This window comes from Crinia signifera, chromosome 3 (genome assembly GCF_055691185.1).
Source record: "Crinia signifera chromosome 3, ASM5569118v1, whole genome shotgun sequence".
NCBI lineage: Eukaryota > Metazoa > Chordata > Amphibia > Anura > Myobatrachidae > Crinia > Crinia signifera.
The window spans coordinates 5,218,582-5,243,250 of record NC_139219.1 but is presented as its reverse complement, the minus strand read 5'-3'; the positions used below and the strand labels follow the sequence as shown (position 1 = coordinate 5,243,250).

The window sequence follows — 24,669 nt, the reverse complement described above, 5'->3', positions numbered from 1 at the left end:
TCTGGAGGGCCGAAGGTTCCCCATCCCTGCCCTAGAAGGTTTTATAGTGTAAGAAGTCATCCTGTGGGACCATCACTTCTTTGTTGTAATATATATATATATATATTGTATTACAACTGAATAATATCTGATGATGGTCTAGAAGATGTTTTTGAAATTCAAATTCACAGCCCGTCCGATAATCGGAGGACAGTCATGTGTGCGGTCCACAGTGCGCATGCGCCAGCCTTCTGAGTGAGCACAGGCTCCAAGCCGCTTGCGGTTTGATTGACAGCGGGCAGCCATTGGCAGGGCATGCTGTCTGTGTTTTCTGGGTGTTCACCCAAAAATTCAGGCGTTCCTCGGCCATTGGGAATGAGGACTGATGACATAGTCAGCAGCCTCCTTCTCTCCGCGGACTTCGCAGCGCCGAGTGAGTCCTGGCTTACTCATCGCTGCGGGCAGGGGGAGAGGAAATTAGATGTTGCTGAGTTCACAGACGTGCACAAAGGCAGGGGCATCCATTCGGTGGGATCGGGGCATGCATTGTGGTACACATAACCCTTATGAGACTCAGGGACACAGTATTTGGAGGTGCCCCCGATACCCCACTGCAGCAGCAGCATAGGTGAATCTAAGGGGTGGTGCGGGGGTGCACCGGGCCACCCATTAGATCGCTGGCTGCAGAAATGACAGCCGGGCAGAGAGCGCTGCACGGCTGTAGTCTAAGCAGGAGCATCAATATTTTCAGTTCTCCCGCTGGACCGCGAGCCAATAGGAGCTCGCGGTCCTGCTACCAATACCACCAATGCTGCTCCTGCTTAGACTACAGCCGGGCAGCGCACAGCTCTCTCTGCCCAGCTGTAATTTCTTTACATTTTATGCAGCCAGCAGCAGTATCACTCCCCCTTGGCAACGAGCAATTTCACTCCCCTTTGCAATAAGCATTTAACTCATTCTTGGCAACAAGCATGTATTCCCCCCTGGCAATGAGCATGAAGCCCCCTGGCAATGAGCATGAAGCCCCTAATGGATGTAATGGGCATCATGATGTGTGGCACATTGTGTAATGGGCATCATGATGTGTGGCACATTGTGTAATGGGCATCATGATGTGTGGCACAATGTGTCTTTATGACATGTGGCTTTATGAGTAATGTGTATTACGGAGTTTGCTAAAATGTGTAATAGGCATTACGGTGTGTGTTCTAAAGTGTAATACCACGGCCCTTTTCGTGATGCCACTCCTCCTTCCCATTAGGCCATGCCCCATTTTTGCTTCGCCACGCATAGTTCCGCCCTGCTTATGTATTTGGATCTGGGACCACCCATTTCCATAATTCTAGATTTGCCTATGTGCAGCAGGTCAGCCGGAATCTCCCCAAGGGTTTTCCTGAGCCCCCGGTTTAGCTGGGATTTCACAAACTGGTCAATTCGCTTGTTAAATTAGGAAAATACAGGACTGCAGAATGCAACGCCCAGAAAAGTCTCTTATGCTTTCCTCAAAAGGTAAAAACCCCATATGTACCATGGTGTGTATTTACTGCCGGTAAGACGCTTGGCGGCCTAGTTGGCAGCTGGATCTGCAGTTTATTAGTGCTCTGGAAGAGCCGGAATGTTGGTTTATTATGTTGCTTCTGTTCTTTATGCGCATGGTTCGCTGTGTTACACTTCACATAATAAACAGCCCTGACGCCATCTGAATCCTCCTGTGCCTGCGAGTCATCTCTTATATAGGCTATAAAACGTATTCACCCCATTTTCACATTTTATTTTTTTTATATTATGGAATAAAAATAGATTTATACAGGAATCCTTACCACTCATCCACACAAAATGCTACAATGTCAAATATAAAATAAATGGAAAGTTTTTGATTAATTACAAATAAAGAACAGAGCAATTAATTATGTATGCATTTTGTATCCTTCTTATAGTACTTGGTAAGAGCACTCTCCCCCAAAATGTCTGTTGGGTCTCCACTCGCTGCGAATTTATACTTTATACTCTTTTACTGAATGGGGCCTTTCAGTATAATTTTCTTAGGTTTGAAATTATTAGTACTAAATTATTGTATATTTTCCTATTTTGGAATTAATAAAATAAAACTAATATTATTTGAGAATGTAATTTTTTTTTTTTTTTCTAAAATCACTTCTGGGACATCTGTAACTGGCACTACTGGGGATGTTACTGGCACTGCTGAGGACATGATACTGTATGTATCTGGCACTACTAGGGACATGATATGTAACTAGCACTACTGGGGACAATGTATGTAACTGGCAATACTGGGGACATGATATGTAACTGGCACTACTGAGGACATGATATGTAACTGCCACTACTGAGGACATGATATGTAACTGGCACTACTGAGGACATGATATGTAACAGCACTACGGGGGGACATGATATGTAACTGGCACTACTGGGGACATGATATGTAACTGGCACTACTGGGGACATGATATGTAACAGTACTACTGAGGACATGTATGTAACTGGCACTACTGGGGACATTACATGTAACTGGCACTACTGGGGACATGATATGTAACAGCACTACTGCGGACATGATATGTAACTGGCACTAAATATGTGCAAGACAATGATTGTTTGGCATTCAAATTCAGTATCTGAGATATTACACAAACTTTGTTTCATGTTTTGAAACCTTGTTTTATGCACATAAAATATATTTGTGTGTACAGTATATCATGTGTTTTATGTGTTTATACAACATAAATGCAAGATACATCATTGAAATAGAAAAATATTCCTAAATACTGAATCTGTTTTTCTTCTGGTCCCGAGCATTTTGGATAAGGGATAATCCTGTATTATTATTATTATTAGTAGTAATATGAGTAGTAGTAGTGATATTATTACTAATACTTTTAGAACGAATAATAAGTGAAAACAAGTGAAAAATTTCCGTAGATAAGAATTGTAAAAAAAATAACTTTTTTTGCTAAAAGGTGATAAAATAAAATGTGAAAAAAATATATATATTTTTCATCTTTTATTGGCTGTAAACACATTTATTTTTACTTTTTTTTAAATATTGCAAGGTTTGAGCCCCCGTTCCCAAGCTTAATATTCAGTCAGGCAAACATGAATGGATGGCGTAATTTGCCACTAAGCCCCGTGCACATTACCTGTAGTGTTGTGCAGGCAGTTGTCGCACACTCCGCCACCTCCTCGGTGGTGCTCATGTGGGTGAGGGTCTGCAGTGGCATTATAGTGACAGCTGGAGGAATGATTGTAGCACTGGCACTGCAGGCAGTTATATGCCTTCACATGGTCACCTTGACGGAAAGGCTTGTTGTTAAAGAGCGGCAAGCAGCGATCACACTGGAGACATAAAGAAAATAAGGAAATGAAGATATAGGCGATTTGGTTACACATTCATGTCCCATTTACAAGCTTATCAGCTCCCTTTCATGTGATCATTTTGGAAAATATGGATTAACCAATTCACACTCTTAGGAACAATTTAGCCACTGAACGAAATTGCCTGAGGCTCTTTATCCTTTTGAAAAATAGGGATTTATCCCCTCCTATGTGCTTCCCAATGACTTGCATGGGTCACAGTAAGCAGGCTCATACATATTCATGTAACCCCGTCCGTCTGTTGGCATCACTTTCCTTTGAAGTTTGACCCCGAAAGATGCCTTCTTCTACCAAGAGAGTTCCCTGTAATGGCACAATAAATATTGTTCCACTTAAAGGGTTTAATTTTTAAGTTAAAGCTGTTAGCATGGCTAACTAACAGTAATACAACAGCAGTAAAACGCACTAACTGCTGCAAATGCCCCATAAATCACAGCGCGCCGCCATTTCCCTGCAGGGCGCTCCCCTGGGGCTGTAATCTCGCTGAAATCTGCATAAAAATACAATGTATATTTCAGCCGCAAAACTTAGAGAACCCCAAACAATGTCAGGGCGGACGACCATTCCCCGGGATTTATAGAATTCGGTTATAAAACCGTTTTCTGAGATTTGCAACATCTGTAATAAAAAATATATCTTTTTTTATGATATGAAACAACACACCTGAAACAAAAATGTTTTCATGCAGTGAAGTTGTCTCGGTCTACAGATTTACTGATCAACTTATTATTATTATTACTCTCTATAGGAATTGTGTGATTAATGCTGGTAACAGAGATACAGTAAATGTATATACTGTAAGACAGTGGTCTCCAACCTGGGGTACTTGTACCGCTGGGGGCATACTGCAACGGGTTGGGGGGTACTTGAAAATAATATTGGTAATGGCGGAAGAATAGGAAGATGTATGTTACATATGATGCAGGGTAGCACATACATGTTACATATTATGCAGGGTAGCACATGCAGGTTACATATTATGCAGGGTAGGACATGCAGGTTACATATGATGCAGGTTAGCACATACATGTTACATATGATGCAGGGTAGCACATGTATGTTACATATGATGCAGGGTAGCACATGTATGTTACAAATTATGCAGGGTAGCACACATATGTTACATATAATGCAGGGAAGCACATGTATGTTACATATGATGCAGGGTAGCACACATATGTTACATATTATGCAGGGTAGCACATGTATGTTACATATTATGCAGGGTAGCACATGTATGTTACATATTATGCAGGGTAGCACATGTATGTTACATATTATGCAGGGTAGCACATGTATGTTACATATTATGCAGGGTAGCACATGTATGTTACATATTATACAGGGTAGCACATACATGTTACATATTATGCAGGGTAGCACATGCATGTTACATATTATGCAGGGTAGCACACACATGTTACATAAGATGCAGGGTAGCACATGTATGTTACATATTATGCAGGGTAGCGCATGTGTGTTACATATTATGCAGGGTAGCACACACATGTTGCATATGATGCAGGGTAGGACATGTATGTTACATATAATGCAGGGTAGCACATGTATGTTACATATAATGCAGGGTAGCACACATGTTACATATGATGCAGGGTAGCACATGTATGTTACATATTATGCAGGGTAGCACACATATGTTACATATGATATAGGGTAGCACACGTATGTTACATATGATACAGGGTAGCACACATATGGTACATATGATACAGGGTAGCACACGTATTTTACATATGATGCAGGGTAACACACATATGTTACATATTATGCAGGATAGCACACGCATTTTACATATTATGCAGGGTAGCACACACATGTTACATATCATGCAGGGTAGCACATGTATGTTACATATGATGTAGGGTAGCACACATGTTACATATGATGCAGGGTAGCACATTTAATTTACATATGATGCAGGGTAGCACACATATCCTACATATGATGGAGGGTAGCACATGTTATTTACATATGATGCAGGGTAGCACACATATGTTACATATGATGTAGGGTAGCACACGTATGTTACATATGATGCAGGGTAGCACATGTAATTTACATATGATGCAGGGTAGCACATGTATGTTACATATCATGCAGGGTAGCACATGCATAAAGACACATACTAGACAGGTACGTGCAGTTGCATAATTCTGGGGAATTTACCTCAAAGCCAGCGTCAGGTTCTCATATTAATTTTGTTCAGTTGGTTTATTTAAAGAAGGTTACATTTAAAAAAATGAATATTAATGTGGAAGGTTTTTTCCATTGTTGTGCAAATCATTCTGTATTTTCTGTTATTGTTAAAGGGTCAACAGTCAATAGGTCAACTGCAAAACGTCAAAATGCACAAGGTCGACACTGAGAAAAGTTCCCACATGCAGAAAGTTGACACATGAAAAGGTCGACAAGAGGTGTTTTTTTTTTTACCTTTTTTGGTGTCAGTGTGGACACCTGACATGTGGACCCACAATTAATGCACCTGTTCCCCCTCGCTGGCTCGCTTCGCTGCGGCTGCACTTTACCATTCCCAATTGGAGCCCAAGTGGATGGTAAAGTATGACAAGGTCCAAGAACGACAAAGATCAGACTCGCAGATGAATAGTTTCCTGACACCGGAGGCCTCCAATGTGAGACGGGGCGTGGCAGTAGTGGCACACTTTGCTGGGGGCCACACTATGGGAAGGGGGACGGTTGGGAGGAATTTACAGTAAGTGCGATAACGAACAAGACAACTTCGTCATAGGAACTAACTGGTCATTTCACACGAGACAGTGATAGTATATGTTGTGGCGTAAGGATTACCAGCGGGAATAACCAACATCGCTCACTGGGATACGGCTGTTAATAATTCAGTTACAACACCTGTAGTATATTTATTATATTTGATATAATTCTATTTAAAGCAGCATTGGAATACAGAGACATTAGTACAGGGGCACCGGAGTTCTCGGATGTGGCCTCATCTTGGCATCTCAGATCTGTGACTGGGTAAGGGGGGTGCAAGTGGTCAACAAAAACTTAGTTGACCACTTAGTTTTTTTCCCTTTTAAAATTAAGCTGTTAATAGACTGAAGGTAAATAGGGGTTATTGTGTAGTTACAATCACAGATGCCGGCGTAAATGGAATAATTACTGTCGAAGGGGCCAGAATGACGCGATTCTGCGCAAATCACGTCACTGGCTGCCCGGACGACACACTTTACTCTGCTAGGCGGACAGCCCCCACGAGACTTGCCCCCTGTACTGGGTGTCTAGGAAAGCCAACCAAGGTTCGGGCAGCCATAAATACACGTAGCTCGTCACAACTATAATACATTCAAATTCACTAATGATTACGGTAATTTCCCTTATTTTTGAATGTTATAAACCAATGGAAACAAGAATATATTTCCCCTAATATGACATAAAATGTAACCAATAATGTGAGACTGATCTATATGTGTATGAAAATGTATCTTTACCAAAATATAAACAAAATTTTAAATAATCCAAAAATAATATTAGGAACCTACCTACTGTAAATGTGCCGGTCGTAGGTCTGGCCGCTATAAATGACATGCACTTTCCTAATTCTCCTGAAACCCCTACACCTCCATGGTCAGGTGTAATGAATCAGTGCTCACTTTTTCTGTTGGGAAATATAGTTCAATATAGTCTGTCTGAATCATTTCTGTTTTTTATTGCCTATCCAGTAATGAGCCAGACTTTCTTAAGATCTTTGAACTGAATACATTAAAACTTGCATGAAACTATCAGGGCAATCAAAAAATACTAAAATGTTCCCATTTGATGTACTAAAGAATAATATCAAAGGACAGTCGCAACGCCGGCAGGAATAACAAGTAGGGTGGAATGTTTAAAACATCACCATAGGAAGGTAGAAATAAATAATTGACATCTACTTGGGAAATAAGGTCAGGGAAATGGAACATTGTAGAGGGGCTCCGTGTGGCCCTCGCAGAGCTGATCTGTTCCTTAAAGCTATCAATCTTAAGGACTGCCATATTTTATCATCAACAGCCATTTAAGTTGATTATGGCGTCAATGTCATGGAAATGATATAGGTTCTGAAGATAATGAAGCCGTAATGGAAGAGAAGTTACAACCGGCACTCGAACAATTACTAACGGTCTCTACAAGCTAAGAATCTGGGGCTGTCTCCATTATGGGGCCCAGCCCGAACTTAATAAATGCTGGTAATTTCTCACTTATCTGCAGGAACCACCCGAACCTCATCGTATATATATATTTCAGTCCGTGTTTCAGGGGAGTCAATAAGAAATGTTTTTTATTTTCATTCACGGAGTCAAGACACAGGTCTAGTTTGTTTCCATTAAAATGTTTCGGTCACCTCTACCGTGGAGAGAGATGAACTACCAACCAACCCAAGTCCGTGTGGGGGGAGCTGGCACGTTGGGGCACAGGATCTAGTCTGAAGATTTCATGCAGTCTGGCCATCCGCATAAAATCTACTGAAAATGGTCCTACAAAAATGGCCACGACTTGTAGGAGATAAAGGACAGGGGAAGCCGAGCGTGTACAACGTTACCCAGAAGTGTCGGATTCCGGGACCACTTGCGCCTTCGAGCATGTAACCTCCTGGCAATAAGCTTTTAACCACTGGCAACGAGCATGAAACCCATGGCATCAAGCATATAGGTTAAAAAAAATATATATATGGGAGTTGGGGGGACAGAAACCTTTTTTGGCATGGGGCCTTAAAATTTCTGGTTACTTAAATGAGCCAACCAGCTCCTGCCATTTTTCAAACACAGCCTGTAATGTGGCAGTTAGGGGCCTATTGGCGGGCGAGCTGCATCGAAAGACCTGAAAAGTCCACTGTGCAACTAAGGAAAGATTTACCATCTACTAGAACATCACAGAATATGTTTATTTTCAGTGTTATCGCTACTTTGCATGAACAACGACCATTGGTCTCTTCTCAGTAAATAGATTCATCCATTGTTTTTTACTGGCCCATACAAAAACCAGGTTGTAATCAAATACAATTTACTGACAATTTAGTTAATGAAAACCCAATATCTTAAAAGGTTGTTATTTTGTCCTCGGAGGTGACGCTTTGTTCTGTGTCTCGCTCATAAACTGGTTTTCGTGGGCACATATTAGTAATATATGTAACCAAATTTTTATTGCTTAAAAATTAAAAAGTTGTACTAAAAGAAGGTAAAAAAATTGATACAGGGTATTCTGTGTGGGCGCCTTGAGAAGTGTTGGGATGCCAAGCTGCAGTTGAATGAAATTTGGGGTGTCACGCCCAAATATAATAAACAAGATTAAACTGCGCTATATCTAAATTCATGCAACAGGTGTTTCACTTGAAATAAACATAATACTTTATTTGATATATTATTATAATTAACCCAATGTATAAAGATTAAATTGCACCAGATACCCTATTTTATTCAATTTCACTTTCATGTAATCTTCATACATTTGTTTTATTATAATCATATATAAAATAAAGTATTATGTTTATTTCAATTGAAACACCTGCTGCATGAATTTTGCGCAGTTTACCTACTAAAAGAAGATACCTGAAATTCGCATAATTTTTACCTAAATCGAAAATGTAATAGAATGCGGTTTCAGTGTTAGAAATGGAATTCGCATGCGATTTATGGAGATTTTTGGTTATGGAAATATGAGAATTTTTACACAAGGTAATGGGCGGCTTTTAGTCCTAATTTTTAAAAAAATGGTGTGGAGTTCCCCCTCCGGTGCCAAACCAGCCCCAGACTCATTGAGCCGTCCTGGTTCCAAAAATATGGGGGGACAAAAGGCGTTTTTTTCACAGCATGATAATCTGATACACTGACTGCCCGGTACTAACCGCGTCGCTGCCACTTCTGCCACTTCTGTCCGGCCCGGGACTCAAGTACCCCCAGATCCCCCCCCCCCCCCCCCCCTAATGGTGGCCCTGACTAGCAGGACAGTGGCCTAAAACATACAACAGAAGCCACTCCTGGAGGGTCCTAAATACCCACACATCAAATAGAAATGGTTATTTTCTTTCTTTTTAAATTCTGTATTCAATTCTACCATGTTCTCACGCCCTTTTCACCTTATTTTAGTTCACTTAAATGTATTTAATTGATTTTGGAGTAGTTTCAATTTACATTTTTACTTATTTTCTTGTAATCACTGTATACTGTATGCTGCACTGTATGTGCAGCATACAGTATACTTTTTGGACCGTGCGATGTATCGGATCGCGCAGCCCCTCGCACAAAGCGTAACACATATAGGCGGCTGTAGTCAGGGTAATTATTTGTGAAAAATTCCCTGAAAATGCTGGAAAGTGAATTTGCAGTGAGAGAGATTGTTTTTACGAGTTCTGTCACCGAATGCAATAATTGCTAAATCCGGGCAATGTAATCAATGATAGCAGCGCGGATTGGGGCGCAGATTGTGATATCGCCTCAGTGTCTTTCCAGCATGTACAATATAGCTTCCATCATTCTCTCTTGTATTTATGACACGCTGTACTATATCCTATAATAAATTATATATATATATATATATATGGATACAGTTAATCTCAGAGGTCGGCGACAATTATTATAAATTAGGACTATTGATTATAATGAATATAAGAATTTATTCAATGAGGGGGTTTTGACATAAAAAAAAAAAAAAAAATTTTTGTAACAAGTTCACAAAAGCATGTATCAAGGCTGGGGGGTATATAAAAAGGTTAAAAAAGTTTACATGAAAAAAACAGACAAAAAAATACTATGGAGGATCATATGTTTTAAAAACAATGCATATACTGAATAAAAAACGTAATTTGATAAATACAAGATAAAGGAGAAAAAAAGTGCTTAGCTCATGTGCAGAAAGTGAGGTAGGTTAGAAGCTTCCCAACATGTTTCGTCTGTATGACTTCCTCAGGGGGTATATATATATATATATACACATATACATAGATATATATATATATATGTACAGTAGCATAAGAGAAGGCCAGAGATGACGTACTGTTGATATTTGGACACTACGGTGTAGCTTGAGCCAGGAATTCTGGGACTGGTCCATCGCGTCAGATAATAAAATGTGAAGAACGACAAATGTGTCTTAGAGGCAGAGCAAGCCAAAACTCCAGAACATACCTACAGAACCATATCTCAGCGTTCCGTACACACCCAGCCACACACAATCAGGTGAAATTAAGGGGTTTAATTTCTGATTAATGGTGCAATTGTAAAAATAAATCATACAAGTTCACGTGTCTATTAGTTTAATTATATCCATTAATCTCTTTTCAGGACTAATCTGAAGCCCTTTTAACTGTTAATTCAGTGTGATAACGGCTTTGTGGCGAGTACAGACGCTGTGAGGAGATCAGATAGGAGACTGTCCAGCTTGTGCGCCAGGAACGGTGAGTGTTGGTGTAATGTAGTGTACACAACACTCTGCGGTACTTGTGTACTAGCACTGCGCCCACGATATTTGGTCGCACACCATATAATCGCATCGCATGCCATACACGCAATGCGATTTAAAATTGTATAAGCCCTCTATACGATGTCTAATTGTATAAGCACCCTAATGGGGGCTTACAATGTTAAATGCACCCACACGCCACCCCCAGTATGAACGTGAGCCCGAAGCGTGGCCAGCGCAGCGACCCCGCGAGGGGCGGCAGTACGCGTCCTCCGACCTTTTCATTCCCCCACTATCCACATCGGCGTGGATTTGAATTTATATAGTGTGGTGAGCGCAGCGAGCCACCGAGCCCAAAGCGTCATACTGCCCATGTGCATGTAATGCTGCTATACACGTGTATGGGTGATCAGGGACTCGCCAGTCATACTGCCCATGTGCATGTAATGCTGTTATACACACGTGTATGGGCGCTCAGGGACTCACCAGTCATACTGCCCATGTGCATGTAATGCTGCTATACACACGTGTATGGGCGCTCAGGGACTCACCAGTCATACTGCCCATGTGCATGTAATGCTGCTATACACACACGTGTATGGGCACTCAGGGACTCACCAGTCATACTGCCCATGTGCATGTAATGCTGCTATACACACGTGTATGGGTGATCAGGGACTCGCCAGTCATACTGCCCATGTGCATGTAATGCTGCTATACACACGTGTATGGGCGCTCAGGGACTCCCCAGTCATACTGCCCATGTGCATGTAATGCTGTTATACACACGTGTATGGGCGCTCAGGGACTCGCCAGTCATACTGCCCATGTGCATGTAATGCTGCTATACACACGTGTATGGGCGCTCAGGGACTCACCAGTCATACTGCCCATGTGCATGTAATGCTGCTATACACGTGTATGGGTGATCAGGGACTCACCAGTCATACTGCCCATGTGCATGTAATGCTGCTATACACGTGTATGGGTGATCAGGGACTTGCCAGTCATACTGCCCATGTGCATGTAATGCTGCTATACACACGTGTATGGGTGATCAGGGACTCGCCAGTCATACTGCCCATGTGCATGTAATGCTGCTATACACACGTGTATGGGTGCTCAGGGACTCACCAGTCATACTGCCCATGTGCATGTAATGCTGCTATACACACGTGTATGGGCGCTCAGGGACTCACCAGTCATACTGCCCATGTGCATGTAATGCTGCTATACACACACGTGTATGGGCACTCAGGGACTCACCAGTCATACTGCCCATGTGCATGTAATGCTGCTATACACACGTGTATGGGTGATCAGGGACTCGCCAGTCATACTGCCCATGTGCATGTAATGCTGCTATACACACGTGTATGGGCGCTCAGGGGCTCCCCAGTCATACTGCCCATGTACATGTAATGCTGTTATACACACGTGTATGGGCGCTCAGGGACTCACCAGTCATACTGCTCATGTGCATGTAATGCTGCTATACACACGTGTATGGGCGCTCAGGGGCTCCCCAGTCATACTGCCCATGTACATGTAATGCTGTTATACACACGTGTATGGGCGCTCAGGGACTCACCAGTCATACTGCCCATGTGCATGTAATGCTGCTATACACACACGTGTATGGGCACTCAGGGACTCACCAGTCATACTGCCCATGTGCATGTAATGCTGCTATACACACGTGTATGGGTGATCAGGGACTCGCCAGTCATACTGCCCATGTGCATGTATTGCTGCTATACACACGTGTATGGTCGCTTACGGACTCACCAGTCATACTGCCCATGTGCATGTAATGCTGCTATACACACGTGTATGGGCGCTCAGAGACTCACCAGTCATACTGCCCATGTACATGTAATGCTGTTATACACACGTGTATGGGTGCTCAGGGACTCTACAGTCACACTGCCCATGTGCATGTAATGCTGCTATACACACGTGTATGGGCGCTCAGGGACTCACCAGTCATACTGCCCATGTGCATGTAATGCTGCTATACACACGTGTATGGGCGCTCAGGGACTCACCAGTCATACTGCCCATGTGCATGTAATGCTGCTATACACGTGTATGGGTGATCAGGGACTCGCCAGTCATACTGCCCATGTGCATGTAATGCTGTTATACACACGTGTATGGGCGCTCAGGGATTCGCCAGTCACACTGCCCATGTGCATGTAATGCTGCTATACACAGGGCTGCCAAGAGAAATCCTGGGCCCCGGTACAACAGCGTCACGGGGCCCCCCTGGAGTGGCGAGCAACAGAAAAGAGGTGTGGCCATTAAAGGATATAGGGGTGTGTACCACACCATATACCCTTTATGCAACACAATAGTAGACCCCTTATACTTGCCCCTTTACATTATGCTACACAAAATTCAAATCGATTACTTGCCGCCCCGTTCGTATGCAGCAGTGTGGACAAAAGCGTGGGGTGGTGGATATGGGTTGCGCCCATGGGAGTAAGGGGTCGTGGCCATGGATGGGCAGATAGCGGCAGGGTCCCTACGGAGGATGGGAACTAGGTAATAGCTCCCATCCTCCGCAAGGACCCCACTGCTGTCTGCCCATCCGTCACAGGGACCCTCTGCCCCCCTGCGCTGCCCAGACCCCTATGCCATACAGCAGGGGTGGCCAGCCCACGGCTCCTCTCCCCAAGATCTGTGACTGGCACGATCATCCCCATTTGAAGCGCCGCCTCTGGAGTATAAGGATCCCAAGCTCACACACGCAGCAGGGAAAGCGGCAACAGTTCTGGCAAGAAGCAGCAGATGTCACTACTTGCAGTATTGCCGAGCTGAGCTGCCGGTATCTGCTGTGTCCCCCAAAGCTACAGATCCGGCACCAAGAGCAGCTGCATTGTGATGGCCAGCGGTATGTGCACCTGGAGGGAGAGGGGGGATTGTGTCCATTAAACCTCTTTAATCTCATGTGATCCTGGGCAGTATGGTCCCACCCAGATCGCATTCCATATATGATCCGTCATAAATGGGCCCCATGTAGCCTGTTCCCTTCACACACATTGGAGGTCATTCTGATTGACCACAAAGCTGCAAAATTTGCAGCTTTGCGGGTCATCTAAATACCTCAGATTTCACGCATGCGAACGGATGTTTTACATAATCATCGATTTGCAGCTTGTGTGCAGGGCAGTGCGGTCGCCGACCATCAAATCATTTCTCAAGCGCTCGCAGATCTAAGTCAGTCTCTGCTGTCTTAGATCTGTGGCGCTACTGTACGAGAAGAGGTGGGCAGCTGACACCCGGTGACATCAGCTGCCCTCCCCCGGCACCCACGTCATGGGAGTTCCCATCGGCGCAACCCATATCCACCACCCCACGCTTCCGTCCACATTGCTGCATGCGATCGGGGCGGCAAATAATCGGTTTGCTCCCTCACACAAAGTGGCTGCACATGCACAACATCGCTCCCCTGTGTGACCGTGCGGGGAAGCGAACCAACCTGAATGAGGGCCATAGCCTGTAACACACACACATAGCCTGTTCCTTCACACATACAGCACATAGCCTGTTACACACACACACATATACATACATAGCCTGTTACACACACACACATATATACATACACAGCCTGTTCCTTCACACATACAGAACATAGCCTGTGTTACACACACACACACACACACACACATATATATATATATATATATACACAAAGCCTGTTACACACACACACATAGCCTGTTACACACACACACATATAGACATACATACATACATAGCCTGTTACACACACACACACACACATAGGGCGGGATGTACTAATGCTTGCTGCCGCGGAAGTTGTCTTTTATCTCCGCGTTCCTGCGTTCTCGAATGCACTAAAGTAGCCTGTCGGGGAATATCGCGGGACACCCGCGACGAGACTTCCTCCTCATAGACGGCTGAGTAGAATTGTCACGGCTCACATGCACTAACAGCTGCACTGTTTGCTAAAAGCGATTAAAGCAGTGGGCATTAACGCCACAATAAGCTGGCGAATTTCCTCATTATTTTCTTGTATTATTTGTCTACAGCATATTTATTTGTATATATTATATATTATATATATATATATATATATATATATATATATATATATATATATATATATATATATATATATATATGTAATATTGCCAGCACTGGTACTTGGTGGATGGATAGGAGTATGTAAGGATGTAATTAAGTATTCTTTCATATTGGGTTATACAGAACCCTTTGACATTTTGCAAATCCCTTAAGGTACCGTGACCATCAACAAGTGCGCACTGCGCATGACGGCAAGGAAATAAACCTGCGCATGCGCAGTACAAAAAAAAAAACACCATGACGGACGCACTGTCCACAACTCCAGCAGGGAAGTCTGAAGTTTAGAGCATGAGGCGGACGAAGATGCACCAGGCAAACATAACGCAGCGTACAACAAACGTTAGGTAGGCGAAAAAAATAATAATAAATTGCGAAATTTAGTACATCCCGCCCTACGCCTGTTACACACACATATATACATACACAGCCTGTTACACACACACATATACATACATACAAAGCCTGTTACACACACACACATAGCCTTTTACACACACACACACACACACACACATATATACATACATACAAAGCCTGTTACACACACACACACATACATAGCCTGTTACACACACACACACACACACATATAGACATACATACATAGCCTGTTACACACACACACACACACAGACACACACACACATAGCCTGTCACACACACATATATACATACACAGCCTGTTATACACACACACACATATACAAAGCCTGTTACACACACACACACACACACACACAGCCTGTTACACACACACACACACACACACACAGCCTGTTACACACACATATATCCATACATACACAGCCTGTTACATACATACACACACACACACACTTTTTGTCTGTTCCCCCTGTCCATAGCCATGCATTGCGGGCGGCATTACCTTTTGAAACAGGGAGCAGGAGCAGGAGCAGGACAGCCATCGCTGACCGGGCTTAGGCAAAATCGGGGGGCGTGGCCTAATCGCGGACCCGTGGCCACGCCCCCTTTTTTAAAAACCCGATTTTTTTTTTTTGTGTGTGACGGGACCCGGGCCCCCCTGGCAGGCCCGGGCCCAGGTAAAATGTACCCGCCCCCCCTCTCGGCGGCCCTGGCTATACACACGTGTATGGGTGCTCAGGGACTCACCAGTCATACTGTCCACGTGCATGTAATGCTGCTATACACAGGTGTATGGGCGCTCAGGGACTCTCCAGTCATACTGCCCATGTGCATGTAATGCTGCTATACACACGTGTATGGATGCTCAGGGACTCGCCAGGCATACTGCCCATGTGCATGTAATGCTGTTATACACACGTGTATGGGCGCTCAGGGACTCACCAGTCATACTGCCCATGTGCATGTAATGCTGTTATACACACGTGTATGGGCGCTCAGGGACTCACCAGTCATACTGCCCACGTGCATGTAATGCTGCTATACACACGTGTATGGGTGCTCAGGGACTCACCAGTCATACTGCCCATGTGCATGTAATGCTGCTATACACGTGTATGGGTGATCAGGGACTCACCAGTCATACTGCCCATGTGCATGTAATGCTGCTATACACGTGTATGGGTGATCAGGGACTCACCAGTCATACTGCCCATGTGCATGTAATGCTGCTATACACGTGTATGGGTGATCAGGGACTTGCCAGTCATACTGCCCATGTGCATGTAATGCTGCTATACACACGTGTATGGGTGATCAGGGACTCGCCAGTCATACTGCCCATGTGCATGTAATGCTGCTATACACACGTGTATGGGTGCTCAGGGACTCACCAGTCATACTGCCCATGTGCATGTAATGCTGCTATACACACGTGTATGGGCGCTCAGGGACTCACCAGTCATACTGCCCATGTGCATGTAATGCTGCTATACACACACGTGTATGGGCACTCAGGGACTCACCAGTCATACTGCCCATGTGCATGTAATGCTGCTATACACACGTGTATGGGTGATCAGGGATTCGCCAGTCACATTGCCCATGTGCATGTAATGCATTTATACTCACATGTGTATGGGCACTCAGGGATTTTCCAGTCATACTGCTCATGTGCATGGAACACAGGTTATACACCTGGCATGTAGGATCTAATGTTTGTGGCATGGGAAGGAGACTTTGGCTTTTGGCTGCCCAGCTGGCGCTGTAGCACAATGTACATAAAGTAATGGTTCCATCAGTAAATCACATTGGCACAGCCATCTGCGACCTCATCAGGTGGGTCCATCTACCACAGCCAGGTGACCTCATCAGGTGGGTCCATCTACCACAGCCAGGTGACCTCATCAGGTGGGTCCATCTACCACAGCCAGGTGACCTCATCAGGTGGGCCCATCTACCACAGCCAGGTGACCTCATCAGGTGGGTCCATCTACCACCTATGGCATGGTGACCTCATCAGGTGGGCCCATCTACCACAGTCAGGTGACCTCATCAGGTGGGCCCATCTACCACAGTCAGGGGACCTCATAAGGTGGGCCCATCTACCACAGCCAGGTGACCTCATCAGGTGGGCCCATCTACCACAGTCAAGTGACCTCATCAGGTGGGCCCATCTACCACAGTCAGGTGACCTCATCAGGTGGGCCCATCTACCACAGTCAGGTGACCTCATCAGGTGGGCCCATCTACCACAACCAGGTGACCTCATCAGGTGGGCCCATCTACCACAGCCAGGTGACCTCATCAGGTGGGCCCATCTACCACAGCCAGGTGACCTCATCAGGTGGGCCCATCTACCACAGCCAGGTGACCTCATCAGGTGGGCCCATCTACCACAGCCAGGTGACCTCATCAGGTGGGCCCATCTATCACGGCCAGGTGACCTTATCAGGTGGGCCCATCTATCACGGCCAGGTGACCTCATCAGGTGGGCGCATCTACCACGGCCAGGTGACCTCATCAGGTGGGCCCATCTACCACAGCCAGGTGACCTTGTCAGGTGGGCCCATCTACCACAGCCAGGTGACCTCATCAGGTGGGTCCCTAACATTCCTAAGGTTTAAGTCCAGAGCACAGGACCCGTCAGGCCAGCACAGCCCAACTGCACCAAGTGCCAGGCTTTGCTGATCTTCTGCTGCATCTGATGATGCAGCATCAAATTTTAAGATAATATGAGTCACGTCAGGTTACTAGTGTTTTCCCGCTTTTGGAGTCAGTGGAGCGGTGTAGAAAGATGCAGACCCTGACCTCAGCATGCCTACAAAGCAGGACTTATGTGGGCTACTCACAAGAACGACCCACTCATGACTCACATTGTGAGCGGGTCGTCAGTGTTTCTTCCGACCCGCTCACGATGATGCAGGGGGGCACGGCCCGCTCACGATGTGCAACATGAGCGGGTCCGATCCGATGGCGACCCGCACCCGGGAGTATGGTCGTTCTTCAGATCCTACCTGCAGCAGGTAGGATCTGAAGAACGACCGACCCGCGGGACCGTGCATCGGATCGGTATCGGTCCACACCAGGACAGAAAAGGGCCCAATCACCATACAATCTACATCCAATCGGTCGGAATTGGATCTAGATTGATGAGATCGGACCCTTGTCGTCCTGGTGTGTACCCAGCATAACACGATCCCACGCAGCCGCAGTTCAGCAGTCATCCCTGATTCATGTAAGTCATCAGGACTCCGAATCAGGTCCCATTTACAATAAGCTGCCAGCCGGTAATGAATGCTTTGTTACATTATATAATTATTCCGTGAAATCTCGTTATTAAATAAGTCCCATTTTGTGCTACATTTGTGCAGCGCAGTAAAGTCAACAAGCCGTTTTAAACCACCGTGCTCGACCAATATTCCGTAATATTCTCCTTTTTCCTGTAATTGAATCAGATTACTGTGTTTATGTTCTGAAACCCGCTAGCAAAATAAAATGAATAAAGTGCTTTCTCTCCTCTTGTCAAATAAGGTCCTTAAAGCGCGGCTTAAAAGCTGTTTTCTATTACAAAGATTCTGGCAAAAAAAAAGCAGTAAATTAGATTCCCAAGGAAGTTCAGGGGATACACTAAACCGACATCATTAAGCTGCTTATCTGTTAATAATTCATAAGATGATGATATATATCAATTATGCCCCAAGTCAGTTTGTAGAAAAATGTTCTAATCCGTAAAACCATATATTTCAAACACTAGAAATGTTAATATTCATGAGTAGCCTCGATATGACTGGCATGGGCACCTGACGTTCCCACCAGTTGGCTAATGATTTACTAGCGAGAACCCCAGATATTAACTTTTCTTGCCAATTCATTTTCTATTCAATTTACAAAGCCTTACCAATGCATTGGCAATGAATTTCAGGAGAGGCCGCGAATACCAATCGGCTTGTGAGATGTAACAGGACCAGGTCCTGCCAGGTACACGGCGCTGTGCTCAGGTTAATGACTACAGGAATAGTTGTGTCATCTTCTCGGTTCTTAGAAAATTATTGCACAATTATTCTTTTCTTGTTTTTTAAGTGGCGCCTTAGTCGCACGCTATTCCGTATGCGGGGGGGATGGGGGCGCTGCATAGCAAAATGTGCACGTGGTCGTAAGTACTTATTAGTCGTAGGTTTCTCTGTCGCTTGTGGCTGGATAGGTGCCATATGGTACGGTGGCAACAGGGCAGTCATGGGCGCTTGGAAGTGGAATCAATTTGCAGCAGGTCCTATTCTGCATCCCGCCATATGCAGGAATATTTAAGCAGATTGCAGCTCTTCTGAGAAGCGTTGTCCTTGGTGATGTGGAGAGGTCCAGGTTCCTGATGCAGGAGTCTGTGCCTCGAGGGGTGCAGGGGGAATCTCAGAGGTGAAAGGAGCCCGTAGGCTTCTATCGGGTAACGCCCATCGTATCCAAGCTCTGGAATGTATCACATACTGAGGATTGGTGCATTTCTCTCAAGGCTTTGTAAAGTGACCCTTTATTACATACAGTACAAACCAGGTCCAGAGTGCATGTAAGGGGTAGGTACTCTCTTACCCTATCTGAGATTCCAACCTCTGCTGCCTGTAAGGGGTAGGTACCCTCTCACCCTATCTGAGATGCCAACCTCCTTGCCTGTAGGGGTATGTACTCTCTTACCCTATCTGAGATTCCAACCTCTGCTGCCTGTAAGGGGTAGGTACCCTCTCACCCTATCTGAGACACCAACCTTCGCTGCCTGTAAGGGGTAGGTACTCTCTCACCCTATCTGAGATGCCAACCTCCGCTGCCTGTAAGGGGTAGGTATTCTCTTACCCCATTGGAGATGCCCACCTCCGCTGCCTGTAAGGGGTAGGTACTCCGTCCTATGACAACATTAATAAAAGGATATTTTGTATTGCCTAGAAATTGTAGTCAGGCCATTCCCAGGCTGCTTGTTCAATGTTGGGATCCTGGGATTGGAGTATAGGTCAATGTAGGGAGCAGTGAGGGAGGATGAGTATAGGGAGCAGTAAGGGTGGTTAGGAGTAGGGAGCAGTGAGGGAGGATGAGTATAGGGAGCAGTAAGGGTGGTTAGGAGTAGGGAGCAGTGAGGGAGGATGAGTATAGGGAGCAGTAAGGGTGGTTAGGAGTAGGGAGCAGTGAGGGAGGATGAGTATAGGGAGCAGTGAGGGAGGATGAGTATAGGGAGCAGTGAGGGAGGATGAGTATAGGGAGCAGTGAGGGAGGGTGGGTGTAGGAAACTGAGGGAGGATGAGTATAGGGAGCAGTGAGGGAGGGTGGGTGTAGGAAACTGAGGGAGGATGATCATAGGGAGCAGTGAGGGAGGGTGGGTGTAGGAAACTGAGGGAGGATGAGTATAGGGAGCAGTGAGGGAGGGTGGGTGTAGGAAACTGAGGGAGGATGAGCATAGGGAGCAGTGAGGGAGGGTGGGTGTAGGGAACTGTGAGGGAGGGGGAGTGTAGGGATCCAGGCATCTTTGGGACAGAGTCATGAAATCCTGCCAATCCCTAAAACTGAGCAATTCTATAACCAACGTTGATATGCCAAGTCACCCCATGTGCCCCTATGTGGGGGGTTCTTTACCCGTCATCCATCCATGTTGTTTGTAGTGCTCTAAAAATATTGTAACAACAACTTGGGATAATTTTCTGCGCAAATGTATAATAAGAGAATGAAGGCGTAATAAGATGTAATAATGTGTAATAAGAGAATGAAGGCATAATAAGATGTAATAAGAGAATGAGAGAAATAAGGCGTAATAAGATGTAGTAATGTGAAATAAGAGAATGAAGGCGTAATAAGGTGTAATAAGAGAATGAAGGCGTAATAAGATGTAATATGTGTAATGAGAGAAATAAGGCGTTATAAGATGTAATAATGTGTAATAAGAGAATGAAGGCATAATAAGATGTAGTAATGTGTAATAAGAGAATGAAGGCATAATAAGATGTAATAAGAGAATGAAGGCGTAATAAGATGTAATATGTGTAATGAGAGAAATAAGGCGTTATAAGATGTAATAATGTGTAATAAGAGAATGAAGGCGTAATAAGATGTAGTAATGTGTAATAAGAGAATGAAGGCGTAATAAGATGTAGTAATGTGTAATAAGAGAATGAAGGCGTAATAAGATGTAGTAATGTGTAATAAGAGAATGAAGGCGTAATAAGATGTAGTAATGTGTAATAAGAGAATGAAGGCATAATAAGATGTAGTAATGTGTAATAAGAGAATGAAGGCGTAATAAGATGTAATATGTGTAATGAGAGAAATAAGGCGTAATAAGATGTAGTAATGTGTAATAAGAGAATGAAGGCGTAATAAGATGTAATATGTGTAATGAGAGAAATAAGGCGTAATAAGATGTAATAATGTGTAATAAGAGAATGAAGGCGTAATAAGATGTAATAATGTGTAATAAGAGAATGAAGGCGTAATAAGATGTAATAATGTGTAATAAGAGAATGAAGGCGTAATAAGGCGTAATAAGATGTAATAATGTGTAATAAGAGAATGAAGGCGTAATAAGATGTAATAATGTGTAATAAGAGAATGAAGGCGTAATAAGATGTAATAATGTGTAATAAGAGAATGAAGGCGTAATAAGATGTAATAATGTGTAATAAGAGAATGAAGGCGTAATAAGATGTAATAATGTGTAATAAGAGAATGAAGGCGTAATAAGATGTAATAATGTGTAATAAGAGAATGAAGGCGTAATAAGATGTAGTAATGTGTAATAAGATGTAGTAATGTGTAATAAGAGAATGAAGGCGTAATAAGATGTAGTAATGTGTAATAAGATGTAGTAATGTGTAATAAGATGTAGTAATGTGTAATAAGAGAATGAAGGCGTAATAAGATGTAGTAATGTGTAATAAGAGAATGAAGGCGTAATAAGATGTAGTAATGTGTAATAAGATGTAGTAATGTGTAATAAGAGAATGAAGGCGTAATATGATGTAGTAATGTGTAATAAGATGTAGTAATGTGTAATAAGAGAATGAAGGCGTAATAAGATGTAGTAATGTGTAATAAGATGTAATAATGTGTAATAAGATGTAATAAAGCATAGTAAGAGAATGAAGGCATAAATAACGTGTAGCATGTATACCATGTATACAACCCAAGGCGATCAGTAGCATAGCCCATTGTGGGCGCTAGAGACATACAGTACACACAGAAATCAGAGCGCTATGTATTTCCTCCACCCGTCTCATTTGTAGCGTTTTATAGCCTTTACTCCAGGAGACACATTACAGGGAGAAGGATTCGACATTATGAGAGAACCATTAAATGGGAGAGAAGGTGCTGTATCGTTAGGGGATTTCAATTTACTGCGGTTCCAGGACATGTCGCAGTGGGACTGTCCCCCTCGTGCACTTAATGACTGCGTATGACAGATCTGTGGAAAGGTCATTGCACAGGATTACTCTTTATGATAAAATGAAGATATTTTTTTCCATTTAAATTAGTATATTCCTTCTGTTGCCGGAGCGGTGATTTATGCGGCAATCATGTTTCTGCATTGTAATCCCACCTTGTTTTACATTCTTCAGCGCTGAACTGATGCCTCCAGGAGCCTTGTCGCTGTTTGCAGAGGGAGCGCTGTACTTCTAATTACTAAGTTATTCGCTTTCTGACTCCTCCAGAGATGTGTAGAACATTGTCCTGTGTCCGGGCTCCAGCATTAACGGCACAATGTGAATACAAACCGCATTGTCATTTAAGTTTGCAGCAGACCAGAGATGATCAAAATGTGCAGAATATTCAACGTGTTCACCGCATTTCTTGGGCACATTTCTTTCATAGGGAATCCCCTTATTAGTTTTGTGCCAACAAATAATCTCCTTTCGCACTCTTGGCCTTGACAAAACATCGACATGCATAAGGTCGATATTGTCAATACGTCGACACAAGCAAAACTTCGATATGAAAAAGGTTGACTTACAAAAAGTTTGACATGCATTTTTCATCATTTTTTCCTGGCACAACGACTGCTCACTTATTATTGTGCATTAATCAGCAGTTACGCTCAAGACTGTAACTTTACTTTGGATTAAACAGGAAAGAATTAGGAGCTGAAATGGAGCAGGTGACGGACTCTTCAGCAAGTGCCCCATGGCAGGCTCCATTATAAATCATACAAATTGGAGTTGTGCGCGGAACCCTGTGGTTTGGGTTGTAATGGTGTGTACACACGGTAGGATATGCCGTGCTCTGCGAGTCCCGATGCGATCAGATCGTATCGGGACTCGCATCGCACGGCATGCAGTGGCACAATTTTGACTATACAGTGCAGATCTGCACTATATAGTCAATGCAGCCAAGACTATCTGTCTTGCGATACGTGAACGCGCATCGGGATCGCAAGCAGATCGCAAGGGTTAAAAACTATGCGATCTGCATGCGATGCCGACACAATGTTGACTATATCGTCAACATCGGAAGGCATATCTTACCGCGTGTACATACTATAACTCCTTATTGACTTTTGGCAAAAACACCCTCAACTGTTCTAGTTCTGATTCGGTTTGGTTAAAAAAACAATAAAAAAAAAATTATAAAAATCAATGTCTTTCCAATTTTTTATTTGGATTTAAAAAGTGAATTCTGAACCACAGGAAGATCTGAACTGGGACTGGGTTTAGACGAGATTTCCTCTGGAGATCCGGACTGGGTTTTGGTTCCGTTAAGGTGCCAATACACAGTGGCAGGTATTCAATGCCGGTGCGAGCGGCCGGCAAGGGGGTTATACTGCGAGGATCACAGAAAACCAGTGATCCTCGCAGTTTAACCCCCGCGCCGGCCGCTCACACTATGCAACGTTCCGGGGGAATCCTCGCCGTCACAGAACGGCGAGGATTCCCCTAAACTGCGAGAGCCGAGGCTAGTGCAGCAAACTCGCTGTAATTAGCCTCGGCTCTCGCAGCTTTTGGAGGCACATTCGCAAATTCCCCCTCGCTCAAAAAACGGAGCGAGGGGGAATTTGCGTATGAGGGGTGTCAGTTGAATACTGACAGGGTGAGCGGTGACTGCGAGCAAAAAGTCCTGCTCGCAGTCACCGCTCGCCCACGGCATTAAATATATGCCAGTGTGATGAACGCTGTGCTTTTAGTCCTGGACTGTATCTAGTACACACAGCATACAATGTGCTACAGCAGCGGCTATATGTCCTAGATACGATGCAATCTAGTACTAAAAGCATGGGCAGCACAGACTTTATGTGCTGTGTGACGGGATGTGCTCGGGAGCGCACATCTCATCGCACTGCCCCGTCGCACTGTGAATTTGATAAATAAAACAAAGTAAAAAGACAAACCGAATGGTAATCATAAG

General features: G+C 44.1%; 1 protein-coding gene across 8 annotated transcripts in view; it reads right to left on the bottom strand.

Annotated features, from left to right (window-relative positions):
• The window catches only part of USH2A (usherin), a 739,769-nt gene that overhangs the window by 655,258 nt on the left and 59,842 nt on the right, over window positions 1–24,669 (bottom strand). For all 8 annotated transcript variants that reach the window (XM_083175163.1, XM_083175160.1, XM_083175162.1 and 5 more), the window contains exon 9: window positions 3,141–3,336. In XM_083175163.1, the coding sequence (XP_083031289.1) occupies window positions 3,141–3,336 (196 nt within the window). The remainder of the gene's footprint in view (window positions 1–3,140; window positions 3,337–24,669) is intronic.